General features: G+C 40.7%; 1 protein-coding gene across 2 annotated transcripts; it reads left to right on the top strand.

Moving 5' to 3' along the window:
- Cd55 (CD55 molecule (Cromer blood group)) lies at positions 1–25,977 on the top strand. 2 transcript variants are annotated; one of them, XM_021640118.2, is made up of 10 exons: positions 1–186; positions 694–876; positions 2,731–2,922; positions 4,505–4,604; positions 5,869–5,954; positions 10,499–10,687; positions 13,477–13,569; positions 14,278–14,358; positions 15,101–15,121; positions 24,530–25,977. In XM_021640118.2, the coding sequence occupies exons 1-10, from the start codon at positions 90–92 to the stop codon at positions 24,586–24,588; spliced, it is 1,101 nt and encodes a 366-aa protein (XP_021495793.1). In that variant the 5' UTR covers positions 1–89; the 3' UTR covers positions 24,589–25,977. The 2 variants fall into 2 exon arrangements, with proteins under 2 accessions (XP_021495793.1, XP_021495794.1); XM_021640119.2 differs by having other exon boundaries at positions 2–186; positions 13,477–13,530.
- Positions 25,978–27,093: the final 1,116 nt, after the last annotated feature.

The following is a 27,093-nucleotide window of genomic DNA, read 5'->3' as shown; positions in this document are numbered from 1 at the left end:
CCCCGCCCCGCCCTGCCGCGGCCGCTCAATTAACCGCTGCGCGGAACAGCGGCAGCCGCAGTTGGGCAGCTTCTCTTCTGCTTGTGGCCATGAGCCGAGCTCGCGCGCCGGGGACTCGGCCGCCACCGCCGCCTCTGCTGCTGCTGCTGCCGCTGCTGCCGTTGCTGCTGTGCCCGACTGTGCGGGGTGAGTGGCCGCGCGGGGTGCGAGCGCGACGGCCGCCAGGCGCGCGCATACTCGCCGGGCGCTGGTCCCGCAACCCGAGGCTCAGCAGCCCGGTGCCGGTGGCCCGCGGGCCGGGTGGTGGTGGGGTGCTGGGCTGTGCCGGAGGCCGCGGCAACGCCAAAGGGAGGGTCGAGGGCGAGTGTCCAGCCCTGCTTTCTTAAGGTGGGGCCAGAGGGCTGGGCACCTGCGCCGGGAGAGCTGGGCGCACTGGGCGCACTGGGCTTTCTTACCTGTCTTGCGCCTAGCCGCGGCGTTGGCATGGATATTGAGGACATTGGGAACCTTTGGGGGGAGGGCGTTAGTTTTGTCTTGTGTTGACGAGAGCCTAGACGGTGCAAGTTCTTGTAGGACAGGTTCAGCACCAGAGGAAGTGAAGAGCCGCTGCTGCTTCCCGGAGGTCTGGGCAAAGAGAGTTTTCTTTCCGCCTGTGTCACACGCTCTGCTTTACCTCTGCTCTACCCTCTCTAGGTGACTGCGGCCTTCCTCCAGACATTCCTAATGCCACGCCGTCGTTGGAGGGAAAAACCAGTTTTCCCGAGAAAAGCAGTGTGGTGTATACCTGTAACAAAGGCTATCAAGAAATTCCAAACAAGTTGAACACAGCGACCTGTCTTAATGGCAGTTGGTCTAACCTCGAAACGTTCTGTAACCGTAAGCTCATCTCTTTTTAGAAATATTATGGGGATGTGTATATTATTAGGTTATCTCTACACCTCTTTGGAGTGACTGCTAATTGATAGTTTCTAGCGTTATTAAACCCCAGAGGCTATGTGTTGGCAGTTCACTCTAGCTAATTGAAGGCAGTCCTTCCTAAAGCAAACGCTGCTTCTTCATTAACAGTCTTTCTTTCTATTTTCAGGCTAATAGAGAAAAATACATGATCGCTACTGTTTAGGGAGTAAATTATATGTGAATATATTTGGCAATTACCTTGAGACACACACCCAGGTGATCTGTCTTCAACTTCATTTTGTTAAGTAATGGATAGAACTCTTGAGAGACATTTTGAGATCCTGCTTCAAAAAAAAAAAAAAAATCTGGCACATACAGCCCAGTGTTAGCTTTAAGATAGAGTTTTTAGGTGATTCTAGAATATCTGAACACAGTATCGGGCCCAGACCTAGCTGGTGTGTCTGCCCTCCCGGGTTCTATAGTGGAGCCTGTTGCTTGTTCTTTTACTGTAAACCTCTACAGTACCTCACTCTACTAAATACTGTTGGCAGTTGTAACATTAGTGGTGGAGGCTCATTACTGCTTGGCTACATAGGGTTTATATACATTTTACACCAAGGCTATGCTAATTTAAAAATAAACTAACATTAGTTTACTTTTTATTTGTGTCTATGTTGCTCCAAAACATCAAAAATAAAAACTATGGCATCATAAACACCTGAGCTGGCAACATAGACACTTATTACCAAATACTGTCTCCTAGGACGCTGTGATTCTGTGATTCTGGATTGACTGTGGCTACTGCCGTTTAGGTCATTCAAAGGCAGCAATCAAGTCTTATCTTTAGTATCTTGTTGTTTTTTTCCTTTTTTTCTGTACTTTTCATGTACTATGGTTGCTATCCCAGCACCAGGACAAGCATGTTAATGAGGAATTGCATTAGGATGGCTGCAATGTTGCTAGGCAACAGGAATAGTTTAGCTTCATTACAAACGTACAGGAACCACATTTATCTAGGTGGCCAATCATGGATCAGAATATCATTATACAGTATCTGACTGGCTACATGAAAGTAAAGACAAAAGTAAGACTTGATTCCTGCCTTTGAATGACCTGAATTGGGGGAAGCTACAGTAAATAAATCCAGAATCATTCTGAAACCACAAGAAAAGTGGGCTTTTACATTTATATTGTCACTCCCCACAAAAGGCAAGAAACCCATAAGCTTTCAGCATAGTTTTTAGAGTTTGTAAATTTTCCACTGTATTGCTTTATCTAATCTTTCAAGCAACCCCACGAGTTATGTAAGTGGGGGCCTTCCTCTCAGTTTAGAGTAAAGGAAACCTTCTATCAGAAGATAAATGATGTGGACAAGACCAGTGCCTCTCATGCCAAAGAGCCAGGCTTTAAGCTCGGGCCTCAGGGCTGCTGAGCGCGTTCTTGCCTCTTCAGAGCACATTTTCCCAGCTTGGTGCGCACTTTATGTGCACAGCTGGCTCATCTGACCCTTGTCACCACGGGCTCTTGTGAGGTGAAATGAGTAAGTCTGTGTACAAGTTTTCAGTAAATCCTATTATAATTGACATTTTTATGTGAAAATGTCATACCTAGTAACAGAAAAATGAATGTATACACATGAATACACTTGATACACAGCAGATACCACGGTGATCATTTTTAAAATGAATATATAAATAAAAATCCTTACAAAACAAATGAGTAAATTGTTAAATGAAAAGGGGGTGGTTTAATGACCAGATATTAGCAGATTACAAAGGCTATAAAATAAATTGACATTCCTCTTTTTTTTTGTTGCTTTGTTAATTCTTCCAGAAAGCTGTGATGCTCCAACAATGGTTCCTTTTGCATCCCTCAAAAAGATATATATCACTGTGAATTATTTCCCGATTGGTACCGTTGTGGAGTATGAGTGCCGGCCAGGATATCTCAGAGTTCCTTCACTCTCAGGAAAGTCAACTTGTCTTGCGAATTTAGAATGGTCCAAAATTGATGAAATTTGTAAAAGTGAGTATTATATACAATGATATATACAATGATTCTTCAAAGATCGTTGATATGCAAAGAATCATTATATACAATGATTCTTCAAAGAATCATGACTGTTATTTTTTAAAAAATTAATTCTGTTTCATGTGCATTAGTGGGAAGGTGTCAGATTCCTTAGAATTGGCATTGCAGACAGTTGTGAGCTGCCATGTGGGTGCTGGGAATTGAACCGGGTCCTTTGGAAGAGCACACAGTGCTGTTAACCCTGCCTCTCCAGCTCCCATGAGTGTTATTTTTTAACTAAACGAGTATTTACACGATAGAAATACTTAGAGATTTTCCGTTTAGTTAATTTTCCCTAAAATGACACACTGAAGCATGCTGCTGGTTTACAGCAACAAACCACGAATGTAACATTAAAGATGTGGAAGGGTTGGAAACATCAGTGGCTCAGAAGATGAATTTGTATCTCTGTGCCTGATTCTTATTTTATTTTTTTCCTGATTTCCTAAGATGCAGTTAGCAAGTAAAAATCACGTAAATTCAAGGTATACATTATTATGTAATGAATATCTATTACTTGTATGTGTGTTTCATGCATACACAAATATGCTAATGAGTCGATGTGAATATGCATGGCCATGTTGTATGTGTTGGGAGGGTTACATGTAATCCTGGGTGTCATTCCTTAGGTGCCTTTGACCTAGAACTTCATCTCCTAGATCATACTAATGCTTCTCTTCCTGCCTTCCCCTGGCCTCCAGGGTCTGTCTCTTATATTGCTGTCACTGGGGTATAGGTGTATGTCCCTGTGCTCAGCTGTTTACATGGGTTCTGGTGACCAAAACGCTCTTTTTTCACACCTACAGCAAGCAAGCACTTTATTAACCAAGACATTTTCCAGGTCCACACAACTATTTGTATGTTTGTGTTTATGTGTGTACATGTTTCTGTGTGCAGAGTGTGTGTATGTATGCATGCACTTTTATACCTGTGCGTAGAAGGTCAAAGGACAACCTTGGGTGTCATTCTTCAAGCTCTGGTTACCTGAAATTTAGACAGTATTGTCTAATATTAGACAAATCTGTCATTGGCCTGGGATGTCCCATGGAGGCTAGACTGGGTGACCAGTGGAACCCAGGGCTCTGCCTGTCTCTGCTCACCCAGGTCTGGGATGGCAAGAGCTTGTTACCATACCCAGCTTTTTTATGTGAGTCCCAGGGATGAAGGTCAGGTTCTTTCCCTTGAGTAGAACGTGCTTTCCCGGCCCAGGTTTCTCTCTGCTTGCCTCTCCCATTTATACTTTATTTCTTAAATTAAAATAAAAATGATGTGTTTGTTGGTGTTTTCATACACCCCGTCATTTTACTTTGGTCTTCCTCGCTCTCTCCACTCACCACATTCTTGCTGGTCCTGACCCTAGGTCATCTTCCCTTCTGCTCTCATGCTACCTGTAGCCTTCTTTCCTTCCCTATATATGATTACCGTCTTAATCCGTTAACTTTCTGTACAGGTAGAGGGTTTGGTTTTTTTTGCTTTTGTGTTTTGTTTTGTCTGATAATTGACCAAAAACAAAAGAAAATTTGATACTCTCTTTTAGAGAAATCATGTCCTAATCCTGGAGACTTGTCAAATGGTCACATCAACATACCTAAGGGCCTGTTATTTGGTTCAAAAATACAATTCTCATGCAACACAGGGTAAGTTTCATCACACTAAAACTCTATACTTAATGGACAAAACAAATTGGGAGTTGAGTGGATACTGATAGATCTGTGACCTGTGGTCACAGGTTGGTGGCATCTGAACCATCCCTCATAATGAGAGTGGGGGTGAATGTGAACAATGCACAGTAGTATTCATGCATGTAAATGTCAGAATAAAAGCTATTTTATATGCTATTGAAAAGAATTAAAAAGCATAAATACCCCATTCCTTGAGCTCATTGTAGTTATACTTAGTAATATGGTCCAGGAAAAGAAGATTTTTAATACTTAAACTTATAACTTCTTATAACTTCTCTAGATTATTAGATTCCAATACATATGTGACTCTAAATGTGATTAGTGAAAAAACAATTGAAATATAGCAATCCTTAAATAACAATCCTTAAAGTATTAAAAGTCAAACCCATTTTAAACTGACTTAAATATTAATTTGTGTCTGAGATTTTCTGTGTTCAAACAAATGAGCTAAAAAAGTCTAGTGTGAAAATGCCCTCCTAACAGAAGATCTTAAGGCTTTTTTTATTTAGTTCTTCATGTACTACAACGAAAGTCTTTAATTAAGTGCCATCAGCGTCTCTCTCCTTACCTGTCCATGTTGAGCACATCCCCCTCCCCCAATTCATAACGGAAAAATAGGTAGTGCTAAGTGGGGTTAGTGGGTTTTACAACAAGAGCTCACAGACTTGGGAAAGAAAAGAGTGCGTGTGAGAAGGCTGGGGGAGGAGTTGGAAAAGGAAGGATGGATTTGCTCCAAACAACTTACACTTTAAAGTTCTCAAGACGTTTTCTTAAAAGCTAAATGAAACAAAATGCATTTCAAATTTTAAAACAGAAATAAATAGTAGCACGTTGTCACTCTTATTAAACAGGGATTCAATTGGGTTATTAGTGTAAACTCTGGGCCGTGCTGCACTGTGAACTCCTTAGATACCACTCCCTTATCCATAGGCCTGTTCTTGTAGAACTTAGAGGACAAGCCTTCATCAGACACATGGTTTTAGAATTCTTTTTATTGATTTTTTTTTTCATCCTGCAAGTGAGAGAAGCAGTTTGCATGTTTGAAAGTCTTGCCATTTCTGTGAACTAATTTTTTCTTTTAATTTCCATGTAGATACTTGTCAACTGTTATTTTATCTCTATCTTCTGGTGTAGCAAATCTTTTAAAATGAAGTTCTGGAGAATTAGAAAGACAAAACTTAAGTATTTTTGAATATATCAGCTTTTCCTTCTCCTTTAGGTACAAGCTAGTTGGTTCAACCTTTAGCTTCTGTGTTGTTTGGGGCGATTCTGTTAACTGGGACAGCGACATTCCAACGTGTGTAGGTATGTTGCCTTTTTTTTTTTTTTTTGGAAAAAGTAAGTATTCATTGTGGGGCCAAAGGCTCAATGAAATCAATTATTTCTCATTTAAGAACTGTCCACATCTGTATTTGCAGTGCCCCCACTTTTCACTGTGTCTCTATCATTGACAAACGTCTTAATTTATCTGCTATGGGAGGACTCTTGAAGCTGGCTCTGAGCAGTAATATCCTCACCTATAAAATAAGTAAGAACTAAGAACCAGCCTTGGTTTACATTCTACTTGGCCTTTTGCTGTCTAACCATTCCTTCTACATTCCTTCTAATAGTGGGAGAAGCAGGGGCTTCCCCTTATTAAGGAACTCTCTCGGAGTCTGAATGACTGGCTCCATGTTCTAAAGTTAAGTGTCATGGAGAGGCATTTTATACAGGTCTCTTACTGCAAAACTGTTCTTTCTCTGAGACCCAGGGTTGCATACGTGTCTCCTTTTAGAGTATAGTCATCAGTTGAGATAATTACCTAGATGGTTTTAAGGCATGACATGTTTTTATCATTAGAGTAATAAGGTTGTATGATAAAGAAGCCATTATTATGCTTGAGAGTTTCCCCTTCTAAGGAGAAAAATATGATAAATAATATCATAAATAAATATATCCAGTCAACTTTAGGTCTGTTAGAGACATGGCTCCCTTTAAAACTTAAGAGCCGTAAAATGAATGCAGCTTATTTATTTGTTTGAGCCCTGGGCATGGATTCCTCTTGTGTGCTAAGGCCACTCTGTTCCACTAAGCCCCAGACATTTTAAATTGTAGACTTTATTCCTTCCATCTTGGATTTTTGGATACTTAACTTATAATTTCCTCAAATGGCTTCTAAAACCCTAGTGTCAAAATTAATGCTAAGTTTATTGTGTGTGTGTGTGTGTGTGTGTGTGTGTGTGTGTGTGTTCACCAGGAGAAAAGTTGCGAAGTCAGTACTTGACATTCTGGTGGCCAGTGTGTGCAATCAGGTGATACTGGACAACTGATGAAAAGCCTGCTGTCAGCTCCCTCCTGTCACATCCATCATGTGCCCACCCTGCTGGGCCACCCTTTGTGTTTTCTCCTTAGGACCAGTCAAAAGTTTTTATCATTTCTTCTCAGTACCACGGTTCTGTTCCCACTTGGAGTAAATGATCCTGCAGTGACACTAGGAGGTGAAGCAAAAGGGCGTGCTGGGACACTGTTGGCACAGGCAACCTGGCCTAAAGCCGGGGAGGCGGTTTTCCCTGTGTGAAGCCAGTATTTTCTCCAGCAGATGCTGCCCTTTGGTTCACAGAATGTGCCCACTAGGAATGTATCCTAGTGAGGAAGCTTTGCACAAGGCCCACTTCCTGTCTGTGCTTCACTTAAGCAGCAGTCCTGCTTTCTTTTCACTCTTTATGGTGAACACCCTGTTTTCTTGGCTCTCGATCACCTCTCTAGCAGCAGCTGCTGATAACCACATTTTTTTTTTTATTAGTTACATTTTATTAACTTTGTATCCCAGCTGTAGCATCCTCCTTCATTCCCTCCCAATCCCACCCTCCCTCCCTCATCTCCTCTCTGCTGCTTTCCAAGTCCACTGATAGGGGAGGACCTCCTCCCCTGTCATCTGACCCTGTTTTATCAGGTATCTTGAAGACTGGCTGCAAAGTCCTCCTCTGTGGCCTAGCAGGGCTGCTCCTCCCAGTGTATCAAAGCAGATACTAAGACTCATAACCAAACCTTCGGCAGAGTGCAGGGAATCATATGAAAGAAGGGGGAGTTAGTATGAAGGATGGATACTAGTGGAGAGGACAGGAGCTCCACAAGGACCAAATACATCTGGGCACAGGGGTCTTTTATGAGATGGACACTCCACCAAGGACCATGTATGGATATAACCTAGAACCCCTGCTCAGATGTAGCCCGTGGTAGCTCAGTAACCAATTGGTTTTCCCTAGTAAGGGGAACAGGGACTATTTCTGACATGAACTCAATGGCGGCTCTTTGACCACCACATTTCTGAGGAAAGTCCCTTGTACCTGAATGCTGCAGTATTGTCACTGCTGTCCCTGTCATCCCAGCTGGGAGTGAGTGTCTGTTTCCATCGCCAGGTGAAATTGTATTGGTTTTGAGGTCACTGAAACAAAAAGTGGAAGGGTGCATTCCCTCCTGCCCCACATTATATTTTCATTAGTTATTTGGGAATTTGGGAATTTCATACACTACACCCGGTCACACTCATCTCCCACTCCTCCCAGATTCACCTCCCCACCCTATAACCCCCCTACTTAAAAAACAAAACCAAAAACAACCCACCGAGTCCAGTTTGTGTTGCCCTTACACCAATTGGAGCATGTCAAACTCCCAGGGACCAGCCCCTTACAGAGTCCACTGAGGGTGAAGGGAATCCACAGGGGACGGGACAGGACCTGTAAGCAGTGAGCGGCCTTGGTGTGTGGGTGAGTAGGGGTGTACTAGTCTCTAGTGTGGCTGCAGTTACAGAGGAGAATGGCTAAGGAGGCTTGATGAGCACTTTTGGGGGTTGTCTTTAGTTACACACCAGTGATGGTGGCTCTTGACCTCTCAATTAACCCTTACTGTCCTGAGAACCCGCTTTTTCCTATCTTTCTTTCTTTCTTTCTTTCTTTCTTTCTTTCTTTCTTTCTTTCTTTTTTTGTTCAGAGATGGCCCACGTCTATTTTATTTATTTAAGCTTATTTTTTTGAGATAGGATTTCTCTGTGTAGCCTTGGCTATCCTGTTTTGTAGACCAGGCTTGAACTCAGAGATCCGCCTGCCTCTGCCTCCTAAGTGCTGGGGTTACAAGCATATGCCACCATACCTGGCTATTTTTAAAATTAATTTCAGCTGACGATGGTACCTGCTCACCTTTAATCAGTGCTTTGCTTCTGCCATTACCTCCCCAGACCCCTCTATTTTAGCTTCTCACATCTAATCTGTACGCGTCTTTACTATTTTACTTCCATAGACTTTTAGATTAAAAAATAAATAAAAGCATGTGACTTGTGTCTGTGTAGGAACCTCAGTTGGCAGAATTCCAGGGTGAGAGAGAATGCCTTTTCCTTGTGCCTCATTGCTATTTCATTCATAGTCTGCCCAGGGCGATGCTTCAGAAACATAGATATGACGTGTCTTCCTTCTTCAAGGAATGTCTGAGCACTTAAACTGCCGATGCTGGCTCTCTGTTACATGTAGAAACGCTTAACTTTTGCCTTCCTGCTTACCAGTACGCACACAAGCTGCCAGCATCTGCCATATTCTTTATTCTATGTCCATTTATTTAAGATTTTTTAAAGTTTTTGTTGAGTCAGGATTTAACTCTGTAGCACAAGCTAGTCTCAAACTTGTGGCAACAATCATCTTGTCCAACCTCCTAAATTCTGGGCTTATAGTCATGAGCCGCCAGGCAGAGCTATCTTGTGATCTCTCCTTTTTATCTGCATGTGTGTATGAGGTTAACAGATGTGTGTATGTGGTGTTCACTTGTGCACACATGCCTGTGTGGTACCAAGATGCCTTCAGGTGCCACTCTTCAGGGATTGTTAGCTTTGGGTTTTGGAGACAGTATCTGAAGTGAGGTGGGCTGCTTGATTTGAGTCAGGCTGGCTGTGAGGCAGCCTTGGGGGTCTGCCTGTCTGTTGGCTCCCCATGTCCCCAGGTGCACGCCACCAAGCCCTACACTTTAATGTATGTTTTGGGGAATGCTTGCACAGCAAGTACTGTCCTCCCCAAGCTGTCGCCCAGCCCCCAACTCATGGTCTTGATACCTCAACACTGTTTTTTCTGTAGCTGGATTGGTTTAGAAGGTCCTTCCCTGCTTGGCTGTGTTTTCCCCATCAAGAGTCACTCCCCTGAGTCTTTCAGGGGGATTTCCCAGGCTGGTTAATGTCCTTTGCTTCTGTGGCAGCCTTCACACTGTGCTGACACACACCTCCAGTCTCTTACCATAGATTCTAAGACCGGGGAGGCGTTCCTCGCTCGGCTATCATTTATTTATTTATTATTGCTTCTCATAGAACAATGCTTATGTGTTGGTTGCACAGACTGTTTGCACTGGACAAGTCCTTGCTTCGTTTAAAATCTATCATGAATTTGCCAGTAGTCTATGCCTGCTCATGTTCATTGAGTCAGCTTAATTTGGTGTGCAGATGTGTTTATAGTGTTTACTTGGTTAACTCAATGGTGCCAGGGCACGTGGACACCATTGATGCTGCTATGAGGACAGCTGTAGAAGGGGATCTCCTTTATAGCATAACCATCACAACACGCCTTGTATGTAAGTTCTGTCCTGTTTAAGGTTTCAGTGAGTCAGTCTCTCCTAAAACACCTTCCCCTAGAGGTGAAAATGTAGACCATATGCCATGACCCAGAAGTTGAGAACCTCTGTAGTAGGCATTTGTCATTGTCAAACTACAGTGGCTGAACTCAGAAAAATGGTTGATTTGAATTGTCTTAAACATTTGTTAACACGTTTCAGTCTTATTTATAAAAATGCAACATTGGTTTTTCCTCATTTAAAAATATTTTTTATTCTTTTAAAAGAAATTTTTTGTCCAGACCCACCAAAGATCAGCAATGGAGAAATACACGGGGAAAGTGACTCCTATGTTTACAGACAAGTTGTCACTTACACATGTGCCAAAGGCTTCCTCCTGGTTGGGGAGCACTCCATTTACTGCAACGTGAACCAGGACTACGGGGAGTGGAGCGGCCCTCCACCGAGCTGCATGGGTAATCTTGTGTTCCTCCTTGACCACACATGGTCTCATCTAGAATAGGTCTATGCATATTGGACCGTTTAAATAGTTTTTAAGACAAATTCCTGCATTATTTAACTCACCAGTTGAATGAGAAGATTTCCTGGTAAAAGATGACAGTGTAAACTTGGAGCTGGTGGCTCACGCTTTCAGTCCCAGCAACTTGGGATGTAGAGGCAGGTGGAGTTTGAGGCCAGCCTGGTCTACACAGTGATTTCCAGGACAGCCAGGTTTACACAGAGAAACCCTGTCTCAACAAACAAGCAAACAAACAAGCAAACAAGATAGCAATGTGTCTTTCCTCAAAATATATCAAGATTCAGCACCATGTATTCTCTGAGACAGACTTGTAACTCTCTGACATTTATCAGACACCTGGACAGGCTCCTCAGGTGGACCTTGTCCCGTTTTCAGCCACTTTCCGTGTTCTTGCTGTCTCTAGTGGGACGTGGGGGTAAAGGACCACCTAGAGTACGGGGTCAGTCACTCACCTGGGTGTTGCCTTGCCGCCAGCAGCTGAGCCAGGAGCCAAGCTGCCTAGCTCACCAAGCCTAGGAGGATTAAGAATGCATGGAATCTGGGCAGTGGTGGCTAACACCTTTATCCCAGCAGTTGGGAGGCAGAGGCAGGCGGGTCTCTGAGCAGTCGAGGCCAACATGGTCTACAAAGAGAGTTCCAGGACAGCCAGAGCTACCCTGAGAGAAACCCTGCCTCAATAAATCAATCAATCAATAAATAAATAAATAAATAAAGGTTGCATGGCTGTCTGTAGCAGAGTAGGATAGCTTTGGGAAATCAGAGTGAGGAGGCCCCAGGTGAGATATTAGTGACTTAGGCCTTTTGTCCTAGCACCTGTGCTTTGCTGTCTTTGTCATACTACCTAGAGTGATGCTGAACCACAACCTGAGTGCGAATATGGCTTCATGCTCACTCTGAGTTTGTGTATAAAGAACTGAATTCTTTTGGGTGTAACCGAGACACTGCAAACAAGGTCCTGGCTTTGTTGCATGGTCAACAGAACCCTTAGACACGTCACCACAGGGTGTTTGCTTTGCATGCCACCTGCTCTGGTCTCCTGTTTAGTAAATTAATATTAGTACCAAAAAGAAATTGACAGAAAAAAAGGTCAATTTACAGTCATAGTTGGGGAATTCTACAGACCTCTTCCCCCCCAAGGAGAAAAAGGAAACAAATCATGAGAATAGAGGAGAGTTGGGCAACAGTGGTAACAGTTAAGCCGGTTTCCACATAGGACCTTGAGCTGCTTAGGGCAGCTGATCAGCTCTTGCTGTGTCACGTTTACCAACGCTGGCGTCTGCTGGCCTCCACCCTTGGTGTCTTTCTTCACAGCATTCTTTCTGGCTACAGAGGGGTTAGAGTAGGCATCAGCGATGAAAAGGCAATTAGGAAACTGTCAGGAAATTTAAACTCAGTGGGAGCATGCAAACCCTTTGGATTTAAAACAAGAACTAAGTGGGACAGAGAATAAGTTTTGTGTATGTTTGAGGGCCTTAAAACGAACAGCCTCTATAGTAACATCACTTACTCCAGTCACTCTGGCATTGCTTGACTGCCTGGCAGGTATTTTGAATTGTCCCTTATAAGTAGCCTGTGACCTAGATTTTTTTTAAACAAGGAAAAAAAAATACATATAGCATCTGAACACTTAGAACATAGTGTCTAGTAGGCAGGGCATTATGGGTGGGCATATTCATCATGGTAGGTACACATGGACAGGCCTTGTGTAGTGTGGCTTAAACCATTCTGCACAATGATGGCATGTAGTCTGCACTGGGATTTTTGTTACACACACACACACACACACACACACACACACACACACACAGTTTATGTATTAAAATTGACACATTTATGCAACTGTAGGGGGTAATCTGATGTTTCAGAGAGAACACACAAAGTGTGATGATCTAATTAGCCTGCCCTGTTTGCATCCTCAGTTTTTCGATGAGAAAAACAAATCTTAGAAGGGCCAGAGATTTGATGCAGTTACTTAGGGCTGCCTGAAAGGGGTTTTGTAAAGTACCCCAAAGGCGACCAGCAAGGAATAAGTCTGCAGACTCAATAACCTACGCTAAAGATGAGGGACAAAGTAACTGCTGTACTTGTCTTCATATAAAAACATTCTTTGGTCTTGGTGTGAATAGAGGAAGAAAATTTTGAAGAGAAAATAGACTTGTCACATAATAAAATGTTATTCTGACTTTTTTCCTTACACAGAAAAAAAGCTTAAGAATTGCAATATTATATTGGTATAAGACTACGTTAGTCACGTATGGATATAATTAATAGCAAAGCAAAAATGATGTAGCTTCTCTTGCATACATGTGTTATTATATGTAACTGTATAAAATCCAGGATCCACTAATGAAAGAAGACATGCAATATTCATCTTTCAAAGACTAATTTATTTTACCTGGTATAGTGGTTTTCAGTTGTCTTGTGAGAAATGAGACTGCCTGGGGGAATGGATAGGAATAATGGGACAGAAAGAGGGAGGCTGGTAAGTATTGTCAAAACACGTGGTATATTTGTAGGACGTACACTCACTGCTGAGAACAGGCAAGATGCACTAATAAAAATGGTGCAGTAGAGGAAGGGACATGAGGACTGGCTTTCTAAAAGCCCTGTCTAGGTGTTTGTGGGGAAAGAAAGAAAAGACTCATTGAACAAATAATGGCTAGGGAAGCTTTACTCGGTCAGCAAGACTTAGCTGCTTTTAACTTAACATTGTTTTCTTTATAGAGAAATCCACGATACCAACAACACCTCAGAAACCAACAACAGTTCATATTGCAGGTACAACAGTCCTATCAACGTCTAAGAGGCCCACCACAGGTACAAGAGTCTCACCAATGTCTCCCACCACAGTTCATGTTCCACCTACAGCAGCCCCACCAACACCTCAGAAATCTACCAAAGCAAATATTCCATCTACAGCAGTCCCACCAACACCTCAGAGACCCAACACAGCAGATGACCCAAGTGTAGACATTTCACCAGTACCTCTGAAACCCAACACAACCGGTGACCCAGCTACCGAAATCCCACGAACACCTCAGAAAACTAATACAACAAATGTTCCAGCTTCAGAAATCCCACGAACACCTCAGAAAACCAACACAGCAGATGACCCAGCTACAGAAATCCCACCAACACCTCAGAAAACTAATACAGCAAATGTCCCAGCTACAGAAGACCCACCAACACCTCAGAAAACTAATACAACAAATGTCCAAGCTTCAGAAATTCCACCAACTCCACAGAAATCCATCACGGCAAAGAGTTCAACCACAAAAACAGCGACAGCTCAGATATCCCCTTTATCAAATACTGTATCTGCAAAAAACCCACCAATAACCCAGAGTTCCACCACAGTTAACTCCCCTGCCGTACAGACTACACAAACAACCCAGAGATTTGCCACAGCAAAACCTTCATTTACCCAGAGTCTGCCAGCAACACAAAGGCACCCCATCTCACACTTGTCAGTGACCAAGGGTGTCCAGATTGTCACACAAAGGTTCACTTCTGCTCGTCTTACAGCAACGCCTTATGTACCTGCTACCAAGACAACAGTGCAGCGTCCAACAAGAACATCTAAAGTCAATGAAAAATCGACCTCAGGTCAGTTGGTTTTGTTGAGTTAAGGTTTCCTGTCTGTGGGTCTGGTGCTTTATGATGGAAACGCAGGTCAGCAGTCTCCAGCTAATTGTGACTACAGTGTTCTACAGTCCTGCTTTGACTTCCACTGTACAGTAGGACAAATAATATGCTGATAAGGTAATTTCGCATTCTGTTAGGATCTGTGGAAAGGGACTTCAGTTTCTGGTAGTTTTTGTTTTTGAGATATGTAGTCCAGTTATGGACTCATTATGTAGTCCAGGCTGACCTTGACCTCTTGATAACCCACTGCCTCAGCTTCCCAAGTGCTGGGATTACAGGCCTGTGCTTTCGTTCTTGGTTTGATAGTTTTTGATTGTAGAATATATCATTTGTTTTCTATTTAGGCTTTTCAAAGTTATTTCTTGTCATATCAAGTCATATAACTATATATAATGTTTGCTTTGGTGTTCTAGAACTGTCATGGCCTATGTCAACATTGGTAACACTGTCCAGCAGATTCAAATATTAGTGTTGATGCTGCTGAAGTAAATAATATATAATTGTGTTCAAATAGATATATCTGAATATATATTATATATAATATATATACAAATTAGCTTTTTTACTTGTGAAAGTTGCGTTGGTTTTGAGGTCTTATATACAGTTGATTAGTATATATGTATGTATTTAGTTGTTAACAAAGTGGTGAAAAGTTTAAAATGATTAGTTTTATAATTCTGTCCCCACTCCCTTTATTTTTTAGGTGGTGACCATCTTATATATGGTAAGTTTGACTCACAGGGAGTTAAAAGAAATTGCCATCACTGTGGGAAGCATAGTCCATATTTCTGGAAAAGAATATTATCTTTTAACTGTCTTAGGAAAACTATCAAAATGCAGTGTTTATGGGCACCTCAGGGCAGATGGGCAAATGCTTTTGATCGGGTTGTTTCGTGGACCCCGTTAGGCACCCAGTATGCGCCTTTATATTCTCAGCAGTGTTCTTGCTCTAAGGTGATCTTAGGGCGGCTTCGGGTCATTTGGCCAATCAGTCAGGTAGCATTGAGTGCCCGCTGTATCAATATGTCGTCTTAGGGACAGAAGAAGCAAAAAAACAATTGTCAATACAGTTGTTATCCAAAGAACTTTAAGAGTAACCAATTCTCTGACCATTTTTAGATCTCTTACAGGAACAAATGTGACCAAGGGTCCCACCTTTGGTCATCTCTTTCGTCCATCTCTAGTAACAGATTTAAGCAAAGGTTTCTTAAAATATATTCTCTTGATGCTAATATATCAGTGAAGCTAAAAACATAGTGTTGCAATTCTTTCTCATATTTGGTCAGTATTTTTCTTTGTACATTATTACTTACTGTCATTTATATTATATTACATTATTATTTACTGTTACTTATTAATAAAGTCAACAAACCCCTGAACAAAATGTTAAGAGAAACTGTTAAGTAGTAAAATAGCAAAGTAGCATACCAAAGTAATGTGCAATTGAAAATACCCCTCATGAAAAGATGTTTATTTAAAAATTATGTACATATCGGTGACCTCGCCGGTTTCATACATGAATGTATTAACTAAGGGACACGAATCTGAAACTTTGGATATTTAGTTTCTGTTGTTACTTTTACTAGTATTTGTCATACTTAGTTTATGTTTAAGCTAAAGATTTACCTAGAAATACCCCAGCAGGTGGAATTGCTTTTGTTAATCTTATATTTTAAATAGAAATAAATATATTCTAAGCTAATGAAAAAAATCTCCTGATTCAATATTTGCAATATGGTGATTTTGATGCCTGAGTTCCTGTTAACTTACTCAGTGGTATTTAGTGGAGAGTTGAGATACTTGTAACTTAGTATTTTAAATTTTTGTAGTTCAGGCCTTGTCCAGACACAAGCTTGTCCGACATAGGCTCTTCTGATGAATTCACCCCTTTTTTCTTGTTTACTTCTGAAGCTCTTCACATTTGTATACTCCTTTCCAGGAAACTTTCTTTAGGGTTTATTGAAATTTCTATGTTCTGACAGCTTTTTCATAGCCAGACATATGGTAAAAGTGTTATTTCTTAAATTTGTTGTTATCTCACTTCAAAGATGAGACCTGCATTGTAGGGAAAATGTTTATTTGTTCATTGTATTTTTCTTTATAGACAGCTGGGAGTGTTTTAATTTAACTCTTTAGTGAATACACAAAGAAGTAAGTGTCCTTGTGGAATTTTTATGCATATATGTGTGTATAATATATATATATATATATTTATTATTATATATATATTATACTTTGTTCTCATTCAGCCCCCATTGTTCTCTCTTTTGTCGATTGTATGGTTCTAGACCTTTGCAGTTTTCCCATTTAATTCCTCTAAGACTGTAGACACTATCAGGCCTTCTTGATTTGCATTACAAATGCCACTGTCTTGGACTTAATGGTTCTCACGCTGCTCTGTGTAGGTCAGTCCCCACCCCCTCTTCACTTTAGTCTTCCTTCTGCCAAGAATCTGTTTAAGCATTTTTTCATGTGGAGTGATTAATCAGTTTATGTTTTCTATATGCCTGTACTCTTTACATATATGAAAGTAATCTTTTTGCCCTCTTGGAGCTCCTTTTTGGCAGTATGAGGTCAACATAGTCTAAAGGTTTTTAAGATCAGTGTCATCTAGAGAAAAAGAAAAAAAGCAACAACTTGTGCTTAGGAATTAGTCAAACTTTGGTTTCAGTGTGGAGTTTTAATTTAGTAAATATTTTACTCAGCAATCAAGTTAATGTCTCTGGGTCCCTGTTTTCTCTATGAGACAGATTCTCCATAAGCTCCTATGTGATAAAGGATATGAACAATCCTAGCCTAGTAATAAGAAATGAATGTATAAGACAGGAGGAAGTCACAGTTTGCAGTCACCATTCGTTTTCTGAGATAGATTTGTACAAATATTATCACTCCCTCTGGCTGCATTGAAGAATAAGCACCATTTTTTTATTCAGGTAATTTTTGTATGTTTATTGTTACTGTGTAGCAAGTGCTGCTATATTTAAAGTTGTTACATGTATTATTATTTTTTTAACTTTTCAACAGTACTGGAGAGCAGCATACACACTCTTTTTTTAAGCTGAAATATTTTTCTTATAATATTTTCATTTATTTTTCTGAGCTTTTCATACCTGCGCGCAGTGGATTCTGATTTATACCCACTCCCAGTTTTCCCTCCAGTCATCTCCCCTCTCTCCTAGCATGCCTATCATCCCTTCCCAACCTGATGCTCTCTCTCTTTTTAAATTTATTTACTGATTCTCAGAGTTCAATGTGCAGATGCTTGTGGGCTCACCTTCTGGAGCATTGTTTGCCTGGCTGTGGCCACACCCACAGAGAAAGATGAGTAACTTGCCGAGGGTTTCAAAGCTAAACAGGAAGGAAGTAGAGGTCAGTGACTAGGCACTTGAAGGTATTGACTCTCATCTTACTGATAGGACAAGAGACGGTAGACTTAGACAAAGTACCTGGATTTTCTGCTGATGTTGCTTCATCCTTAGTCCCCAGTGCTGAAATCCTGTGTTGTAACTGTTAGGATTGTGCAGCAAAGTTACACGGCAGGTTCACAAGTCGCGCCACAAGACTGGTTCCACGTGGGAATTATTAAGGGAAGGGGTCACAGAGACTGTCTCTGGGCAGGTCAGGAGAGAGAGATTAGAGGTAGTGCGAGTTCTCTTAAAAGGTGATCCAGAGCATATGCAGGTGGGGTCCATAGATGGCCTCACAGATGCCTGATATCTGGTTTCTCAGGGCTCTTGGGGCTGATTGTAGAGATGTCTGCTTACGGATCCCAACAGTAACACTCATACATCTTATGAAGATTGAGAGATCAACCGATGTAATATGAAATTTAGAAAATATTTATTGAAACACATTATCCTGTGTGTTCATTACCATTATCTTGAATGTGGAATGCACTACAGTTTAGCCGAAACCAAGTGTGCCTGCAATAGTCTTGAATCTCGTATTAGTATCTGAATGAAAGATGCTGATTTGACAATTGTCACTGTCATCTGAAGTCCTGACACATGACTTACTTAAAGTCTACTATAGGATGGCCACAGCTATCTGACTGTTATTCATTGTTAAGAAGTCAGCTTTCCTTATGAGCCTGTATTTAGAAATCTGGAATTTTAGTTTTTCTCTTACCACGCTCTTTTCCCAGCCACATGTCTCTTTTCAGCATAATTTTACACATCTCCAGGCTTTTTGGCCTGTTTTGCTAAGTATGGTTATAAGAAAGAACTCAGCCTGGCCACTGCTGTCTCGGTTTTCATGGTGGTTCACATTTCACGTTGATAGATACGCAAGTGAGACATCTTTAAAAGATAAGGCCAGCCCACATTTCTTCAGAGGATCTAACAGGTAGCATTTAAGGAACATCAGCTGGCAGAAACATGTCTGACTTGAGTTTTTAGCCATGAAAATGATAGTTTATATATTAATCAATAACTCATCTGATAATACAATTTTTTGAATAATCACACATATTTTAAATAGTTTAAAAATCATGTGTGTATGTGTATAATTATTATGAGTGTGGGTTTGTGCACACGAGTGCAGAGGCGTTGGATCTCCCGGGAGCTGTAGTGAGCCACTTGTGGATGCTGGAGACTGAACTCAGCCACTCTACGAGAGTAGCGCACGCTCTCAATTGCCGAGCTGTCTCTCCAGCCCATGTCATGTTTTAATGCAAAATGTTATGAGCCATTGAAATTGGCTCAATAACCCAAGCCTGAACCTTGGGTTAAAAGTAAGGGTTTATTGTTGTGGCAATGTACAACAAGAATAAACAAAAATAGCATCAATTTCAATTATTTCTTGGGACTCAATTTTCTCACCTGCAAAAACCAGTATCATCCAATGAAGTGTAGTAACTGTTGACAAGCACTTCCTCTTGGCTGAGCACTGGGCTTGTTTATTGAAGGTGATCAACTGAGATAGAAAATCTTTGCAGAGATGCATCCAGAATCTTACTGAGATATGCCTTATGTAGAAGAGTGGCATTTTCTAAAGTTACATGATTTCCCTTGAATTTCTTCAATGTTATGTTTAGGGACATGTGACTTATTACTATAATTTAATACGTAATTGTATGCATGCTTTCCTTTATCCTAAGTTATGTAAGTCTTAAATTGGTAGTTACTCACCTTTGAGTTTCGTTTCGTTTTTTTTTTTTTTTTTTTTTTTTTTTTTTTTTTTTTTGGATTACCAAGTGAATTTGAGATCCTGGACAGTCACATTGGAGTCCAAAGGTCTTGTTTGTAACTTGAGAGTTATGCTTCTCTGAGTTGGCTGGCCACAACCATCTAAGATGATGGAGCCCTCTTCTGGAGTGCAGGTGTACATGCAGGCAGAACACTGTATACATAATAAATAAAGGAATAAATCTTTAAAAAAGATTTTAATATTGTGTTAGTAAATCACTCAGCTTTATTCCCCTTTTAGGATGTTTTAGAATGCTGTCTCATTCCCTCTGTAGTTACTATTATAAAGGGATAGCCTCCCCCATGCCCATTTAAGGATAGTAAACCATATTTCAAGGAAAAATGATATTAAGGTCAAAGTTCCTCTTCACGATATATGAGTGATTTATTCTTTTTTATTGAATTTAATATATGGTAATATTGTAGAGAAGCAAATAAATCCAGGAAAAGCTGGCTCTTAATAGCTCTAAATCGAGTTAAGCAGTTTTCCACATCTTATATGGACATGAAGCTAAGCCAACCAGGCCAGTTCTGAATTCTGGCTGCCTGCTTGAATCCTAAGTATCATGTTTGCAGGCTGTGGCTTGGAGTAGTTCGACTTCTTTAAGATGGTAAAAGACCAAACTACCTGATGGGCTTTGAGTGAGGCTCAGATGTCACCTGTAAAGAGAGTTTGTCCATTTTAATGGTTAACTCAGATTTTTTTTTACCCTCTATAGGCCTTTTTTTTCCCTTTGTTAAACTAGCAACAGTGTTTTAAGTATGTGTACTTCTTTCTTTTGTTTTACATGTGTGTGTTTTTTGCCTTCATGTATGTCTGTACCCTGAGTGTGTGCAGTGTCCACAGACCAGAAGAGGGCATCAGATTCCCTAGGACTAGAGTTGTAAATAGTTGTGAACTGCCTTTGCTGGGAATTAAACCCAGGTCTTCTGGAGAAGACGCTAGTTGTCTGCCTGCTGAGCAAGCTGCATACTGTCCACACTTCATTGAAGTAGTTTCTGATTTGTCTGTGATTACTATACAGTTTCATAGAAAGAACTTAGATACTGTAGAGTTTAGAATCCATCAAGGTGTCCTGGAACCAGTCTCCCCATTCCTTAGCAGATAGCAGGAGATGGCTGTGTTTATTTGTTTGTTTGAGACAGGATTTCTTTGTGTGGCCTTGTCTGTCCTGGACTCATTCTGTAGACCAGGCTAGTCTTGACCTCAGCGATCCACCTGCCTCTGCCTCCCTGAGTGCTGGGATTACAGGTTTGTGCCACCATGCCCATCAGCATGGCTGCTTTTGAAGAAGCGGTATCTTTTATTCTTCAAAAATAGTGTATATAAAGTACATGAATATTATTTAAACCGCTAAAGTGTTCATTCTTTTGTTTAAAAAAAATCTAATCATTGGGTGAGCTGAGCAAGGTAAATAGTTTTTACAGGAATTTGTGTAAAACCTGTTAAATATTCCGGGTTCTGCAATAGCAAATGCAGTAAGACATAACTTTCACAGAACATTTGAGAATGTGATTCAGAGCATATAGTACAAATGATCATAGGATAAGTAAAACTGGTGCAGATACGTCAACCAAAACACTCTGAAAAGAATAACTCCACCCTCTGCGTCCTACATGCACTTGTCACAGCTTTCTTTCTTCCTTCCTTCCTTCCTTCCTTCCTTCCTTCCTTCCTTTCTTTCTTTCTTTCTTTCTTTCTTTTATTGTTGCCAGTTAATCTAATCACAGACCACCCCTCTGCAGAGGGGAGCAGCTTACCTTGGTGCTGTGAGGCACTCCGGGTTTCCGCAGTGTCTATGCACACTTCGGAGTCATTTGCCGCCATGTTTCTAATAGGCTGGAAATGCTGAAACATTTAGGGAGTGCTTGTGCTAAATTGTCTTCTGATGTTCCGCACTAAAGCTCCTTACCCAGTTTCTGGACCAGAGAGGAATTTATGCAAGCCCCCAGAAATGGTGCCTTTTACATGCTCACTGAAGCAGTCATCTACACGGTCAGGTGTGGTGATAAACTGGTAATTGTAATCTTGACACTAGGGTGCCTGAGGGAACAGAATCGTGATTTGGGACCAGCCTAGGCTGCAGAGTAAGGGCCAGTCACAACAGAACAAAAGAAAACAAAAGTACCCGAATATTAAAAGCAAACCAGTAAAGTAACCAACGAATCCACTTTCTTTATTTCAGAAATATAAGCTGTGGAGGGGAAGCTCTGACTTTATGAGTGCCTTGTTTAATGCAGTTAAGGAATGAGGGGATTATATAGCTCCCTCCAGACATCTTGTGTCCATCAGAAGGCTCATCTAGCTTCCTAGAAGTGTTTTTTGTAGAGTAAGTTTGTGTTTAGGCAGTAGAAGCAGATTCTTGGCTTTATTTAATTGAAATTAAAGTCACATCATCATTAGTGTTTTGGTCTTTACTGTCCCATGCTTATAATACTTACATGAACACATTAACCCACTGCCAGGTTCATAAGTTAAGTGTGACACTATACCTTTGAAATTCTGATTAATTAATTATGAAAGGTATGGATGGTTTAATAATACCACATTTCTGTGTCTTACAAAATGTCTATTGGGTGGGGGGGGGCTGGAGAGGTGGCTCAGAGGTTAAGAGCACTGTCTGCTCTTCCAGAGATCCCGAGTTCAGTTCCCACCAACCATCTATATTGGGATCTGATGTTCTCTTCTGGCATGCAGGTATACATGCAGATAGGATACTAATATATGTAAAATAAATATAAATATATTTTTAAAAAGCTCAAAATATCTATCAGGACAGTTGGCTTATAGTTTCTGCAGATAGATCTGAAGTTTCAATTATTGCTGGAGTTGTTTGTTGAACTTATTATTTGTTGAATGAATGAATGATTTTCCTGTTCCTGTGATATGCATTGTTATTTATTTTTTAAAAGTTTATTGAGAATTTTACAAAGGAGTATGTTTTGTAAAGGCTTAGTTATCTGTTTTATATGTATAAATGTCCTACCTGCCTGCATGTAGGTGCATCACCTTCATGCAATGTCCCTATGGACCGTAGGAGCCAGCAGATTCCCTGGAACTCTAGTCACAGGCAGCTGTGGGCTGCTGTGTATAGGGTGCTGGGAATTGAACCCCAGTCATCTGGAAGAACAGGCAATGCTCTCCATCACTGAGCCATCTCTTTAGCCCAGGAGTATATTTTGATAAATGTCCCTCCTCCCTCCCCTCCAGCTCCTCTCAGGCCCATACCACCACTTTCCTTCCACGTTTCCTGGACTCTTAGGAACCCACGGAGTCCCTCAGTGCTGCCCATCTGTGTGTGGGCCTATGAGAGCGGTGACTCTTCCTCTGCCAGTTGCCAGGAGTTTCTCAGGGAGACCCTCCCCAGTCCATACTGGAGTTCTCACTGGCTTGGCTTTGTGCAGGTCTTGTGAATGGCTACTGTGAGTCCCTATGTGTAACAGTGCTGTCGTAATTAGAGAACACAGCTTCACAAGCTTTCTCCACTACCCCCTGGCTCTTACAATCTTACAACCTCATCTTCTAAGCTGATATGTGGCCTTAGAGGAAGGGCTGTGATAAAGATAACTGTTTTTTCCCCTTCTCATCTGCACTTTAACCAGTTGTGAGTCAGTATTAATCACCATCTACTGCAAAAAGAACCACCTCAAAAGAGGGCCGAGAATTTTACTGATCTATGAGTATAAAAATAGGCATTTAGGGGGCAGTTTAATACTGTGCTCAGTTAGCAGAATAGTAGAAGAAGGTTTTCCCCTAGGACCTATGACGCACTCACCCATGGGCACTTGGGCTGGTTAACAGTACCAGGCATGAGTACTACTCAGGGAAAGGCCTTAAATCCAGTAAGTAGTTGTCCCCGCAGCATTCATGGCAGCATTGTTCCAATGGGCACATCTTGCTGGGCTCGTTCTTGTGCTGGCTCACAGGGTTCACAGCTGGGTAAGATTGTTGATGACTTCTCCAGGAATAGCATTCCTAGCATCTTCAGGTGCTATAAAAGTTAGTAGGTATCAAGGAGGTGGTCAACTATATGGTGTTTTCAGCAACAAGGTCTTAACCATCAAGTTCTGGAGTGTAACCAAGAGTAATTAACAATAGACTATATTTTTGGGGTTAGTCTATGGGACCCAGCTTAACAACAGATTGAACCCATACCTTGCACTGGGCTTTTTGTTTGATAGCCTCTTATGCCCTAGTATAGGGTAAGTTCATTTAAGCTCAGTTTTTATGTATATGTATTTTAGGAAGCCTCTATAAAATAGTAGATTCTCATATGGGTTTAAGCTTCTCCTTTACCTTGCCCTCCTACCTCGTATCCTGCATTAATTCCTAAATGATCATTTTGTCTTGTTTGTACTCACTGTTTACAATTATTGAAACACCATAACCACAAATATTTAGGAGGGGGAGCGATGATACATGGGGCTTAGTAAAAATGGTTTGTTATGGCAGTTTTCACCATAAATGGGTTGGCTTATTTTGTATGTGTTTTTCTATTTGCTTGGTGACTATTAGACTTTCCAGTGTCCCCGAAACATTCATGTTAAGATATATTTTCATAGCTATATTTATGGATTGTAAAAGGCATTTTTAATTCTTTATTTGAAAATAGTTTAATGTAAATGTGTTTGAGTATGTTTCCAAGTATCTTAATCTTTGCAACTATACATGCAGTTGTTTGGTGGTCTTTCGTTGACTCTTAATCTTCAGTGTCTCTAGTTTGGGTGCTAAGAAATGGAAAGCTGTTGTACTTTGTTTCCATAATTACTGGAGTACTGAAGTTAGTGGAGTCTTCCAAATGCTTTTACTTACTAATGTTACATTTGTTCTGAGCTCTTAATCAGCCAGTTCTTCTAGTGTTTTATCCCATAGCACCCAAAAAAGCTAATGTTTATCATCAGTAAATAAAATAATTTTGATTTTAATTTTTTTCTTTAACTTTCAGGGCATACATGTTTAATAACCTTGACAGTTTTGCATGCGATGCTATTACTCATTGGCTAGTTGACTTAGCCAAAGAAGAGTTAAGAAGAAATGTAATGCAACCACTGAGAATACTTCTAGTTTGCTAGAATGTACAAGAGGAATGGATACAATAAATTTTATAGATGTTGCCTATTTTGCTAAAATTGTCTTTAAGGTGTGTGAGGAATGTTAACAAAGCAAGAAGAAAGGGATTTGTCTGAAGTGGTATTCTCAATGCAAATAAATCTCTTGAAAATATTTCAGAACCAGGAAAATTCCCTACATTGAATGCTCTCTTTTCTAAAAAGTGTGGGAAAGTATAGACATTTTTCATGCTTAGCTTGGTGGTATGGGGTAAAGAAAATCATGATTTCTTTTGCTAGATGTATCATGTTATTCTAGCTTACAATGAAAATAGGAAGCTAAAAATATTAATTAGATTTCAAAAGTAGAACAAAGACCCCAAACTAATTTTTCTTTCTTCTAAACAAAACTGCCACAGAAATAGAACATTCTAATTTGACCTTTGACCTGAAGGGGTTTTCATTTCTACTTTTCATGAAAATGAGTGGGCAAGATGTTGTAAAGGAAGAACATGCTAACAAACCAGTGATGGGATGGGAAAGCAGCTCACTCGGTGAAGCTGACATGCTTGCCTAACACGAGTGCATCCCGAGCTTCCTTCCTCCCAGTACTTGTGAGGTGAAGCCCGGGAATCAGAACCTCAAGGTCATTCTCCGTTACCTGGTAAGGTTCAGGCCAGTCTGTGACACCTGAGACTCCATCTCAACAAACAGACATGGTAAGGTAAATGATAGATAGATGATAGGTGATAGAGAGATAGATGATAGATAGATAGACAGACAGGCAGATAGATAGATGATAGGTGATAGAGAGATAGATGATAGACAGACAGACAGGTTGATAGATAGATAGACAGATAGCTAGATAGATAGATACATAGATAGGTAGATAAAAAATGAAGAATGTTGAGCCTTCTGACTTGGTGGCAAAGGAAGAGGATACGGTTAAAGATTAATCTCATGGCTGCATTACACTGTTGTGAGACTCTAATCTCCCTTTGAACGGGGATCTGAGTCAGCAGTAGTTCGTGCTTTTAAGAAGGATAAGCTAGTTTTGCTCTCAGGGAAATATTTTCTTGTTTTCTCTAGTGAAAAAATTTTAGGGAGGGGGCTTTTTGACTGGTCATTAGTGCTTCCATAACCTCTGCATATGAAAAGATTCTGTACTTCTGATGTGATATGTTTATCACCCCATTGTAATATTCTTATTCTTTTGTAATATTAAGATGGATCTATATATATTTATTTATATCAGTGAATATCTTGGTTTTAAATGTATATCAAGAAGATATGTAATAAAATAATTTCCTTTAAATAGAAATAAATATACTGCTGTGTCATGTAATATTTAAATTTCTTTTCTTAAATGTGACTTTTTTTCTAGATAAGAGATTATTTTCATCTCAAGTAGTAAGAGTGTTGTCTTTTGACTATTTCCTTGTGAATTATTTTCAGTTCCTTTGAAATTGTACTTTCTCAGGAATGTCATCTTCTAATATTTTTCTGGTATTGATTCACCAAAAGATAACTACATTAACATGTAGGCTTTGAATATAGTCCTTACATTTTCAGTTGTATGTTTAGTGTAGACTGCTTTATAATATACATGCAATGAGGCTAACAACCATTTTAAATCTGTTGCTTCATCTATTTTGTTGGTCTTGGTGTTGAAATACTTCAAAAAATTCCACATGCAAAAACTTTCACATGCAATTGGAGCAAACCACAGCCATCAGAATTAGTTTCTTTTTTTAAATTTAATTTTATTTATATATTTATTTATTACAATTTATTCATTTTGTATCCCTTCTGCAGCCCCCTCCCTTGTCTCCTCCCAGTCCCACCCACCATTTTCTTCTTCCCCTATGCCCTTTTCCTAGTCTCCTGATAGAGGAGGTCCTCCCCTTCTCCCTGACCCCTAGCCTATCAGATCTCAGCAGGACTGGCTGCATCATCTTCCTCTGTGGCCTGGCAAGGCTGCACCCCCCAGGGGGAGGTGATCAAAGAGATGGCCACTGAGTTCACATCAGAGAAAGTCCCTGATACCCTTACTAGGGAACCCACTGGGTGACTGAGAAGCCAATGAGCTTGCTTTGAACAGGGTGTCTAGGTCCTCTCCATGCGTGGTCCTTAGTTGGAGCATCGGTCTCTGCAGTCCCAGGGTTTTTGGCTCTCTTGTTCTCCTTGTGGAGTTCCTGTCCCTTCCAGGTCTTTCTATCTCCCTCTTCTTCTATAAGATTCCCTGCACTCTGCCCAAAGTTTGGCTATGAGTCTCTTACCCTGATGGGTAGAGTCTTTCAGAGGTCCTCTGTGAAAGGTGCCTGTCTAGTTTCTAGTGGTAGGACATTCTTTAAGCTCTCCTAAGAGTTATGAAAATAAGCTCATGTCCACTTACACCCACGTGTGTTGTTTGCCTGATTTCCTAGAGCCACAGAAATAGTGCTTCAGTTATTCCGAAGCT

This window comes from Meriones unguiculatus, chromosome 18 (assembly GCF_030254825.1).
Source record: "Meriones unguiculatus strain TT.TT164.6M chromosome 18, Bangor_MerUng_6.1, whole genome shotgun sequence".
NCBI lineage: Eukaryota > Metazoa > Chordata > Mammalia > Rodentia > Muridae > Meriones > Meriones unguiculatus.
The sequence above is the reverse complement of the archived record's forward strand: the minus strand, read 5'-3'. Positions and strand labels throughout refer to the sequence as shown.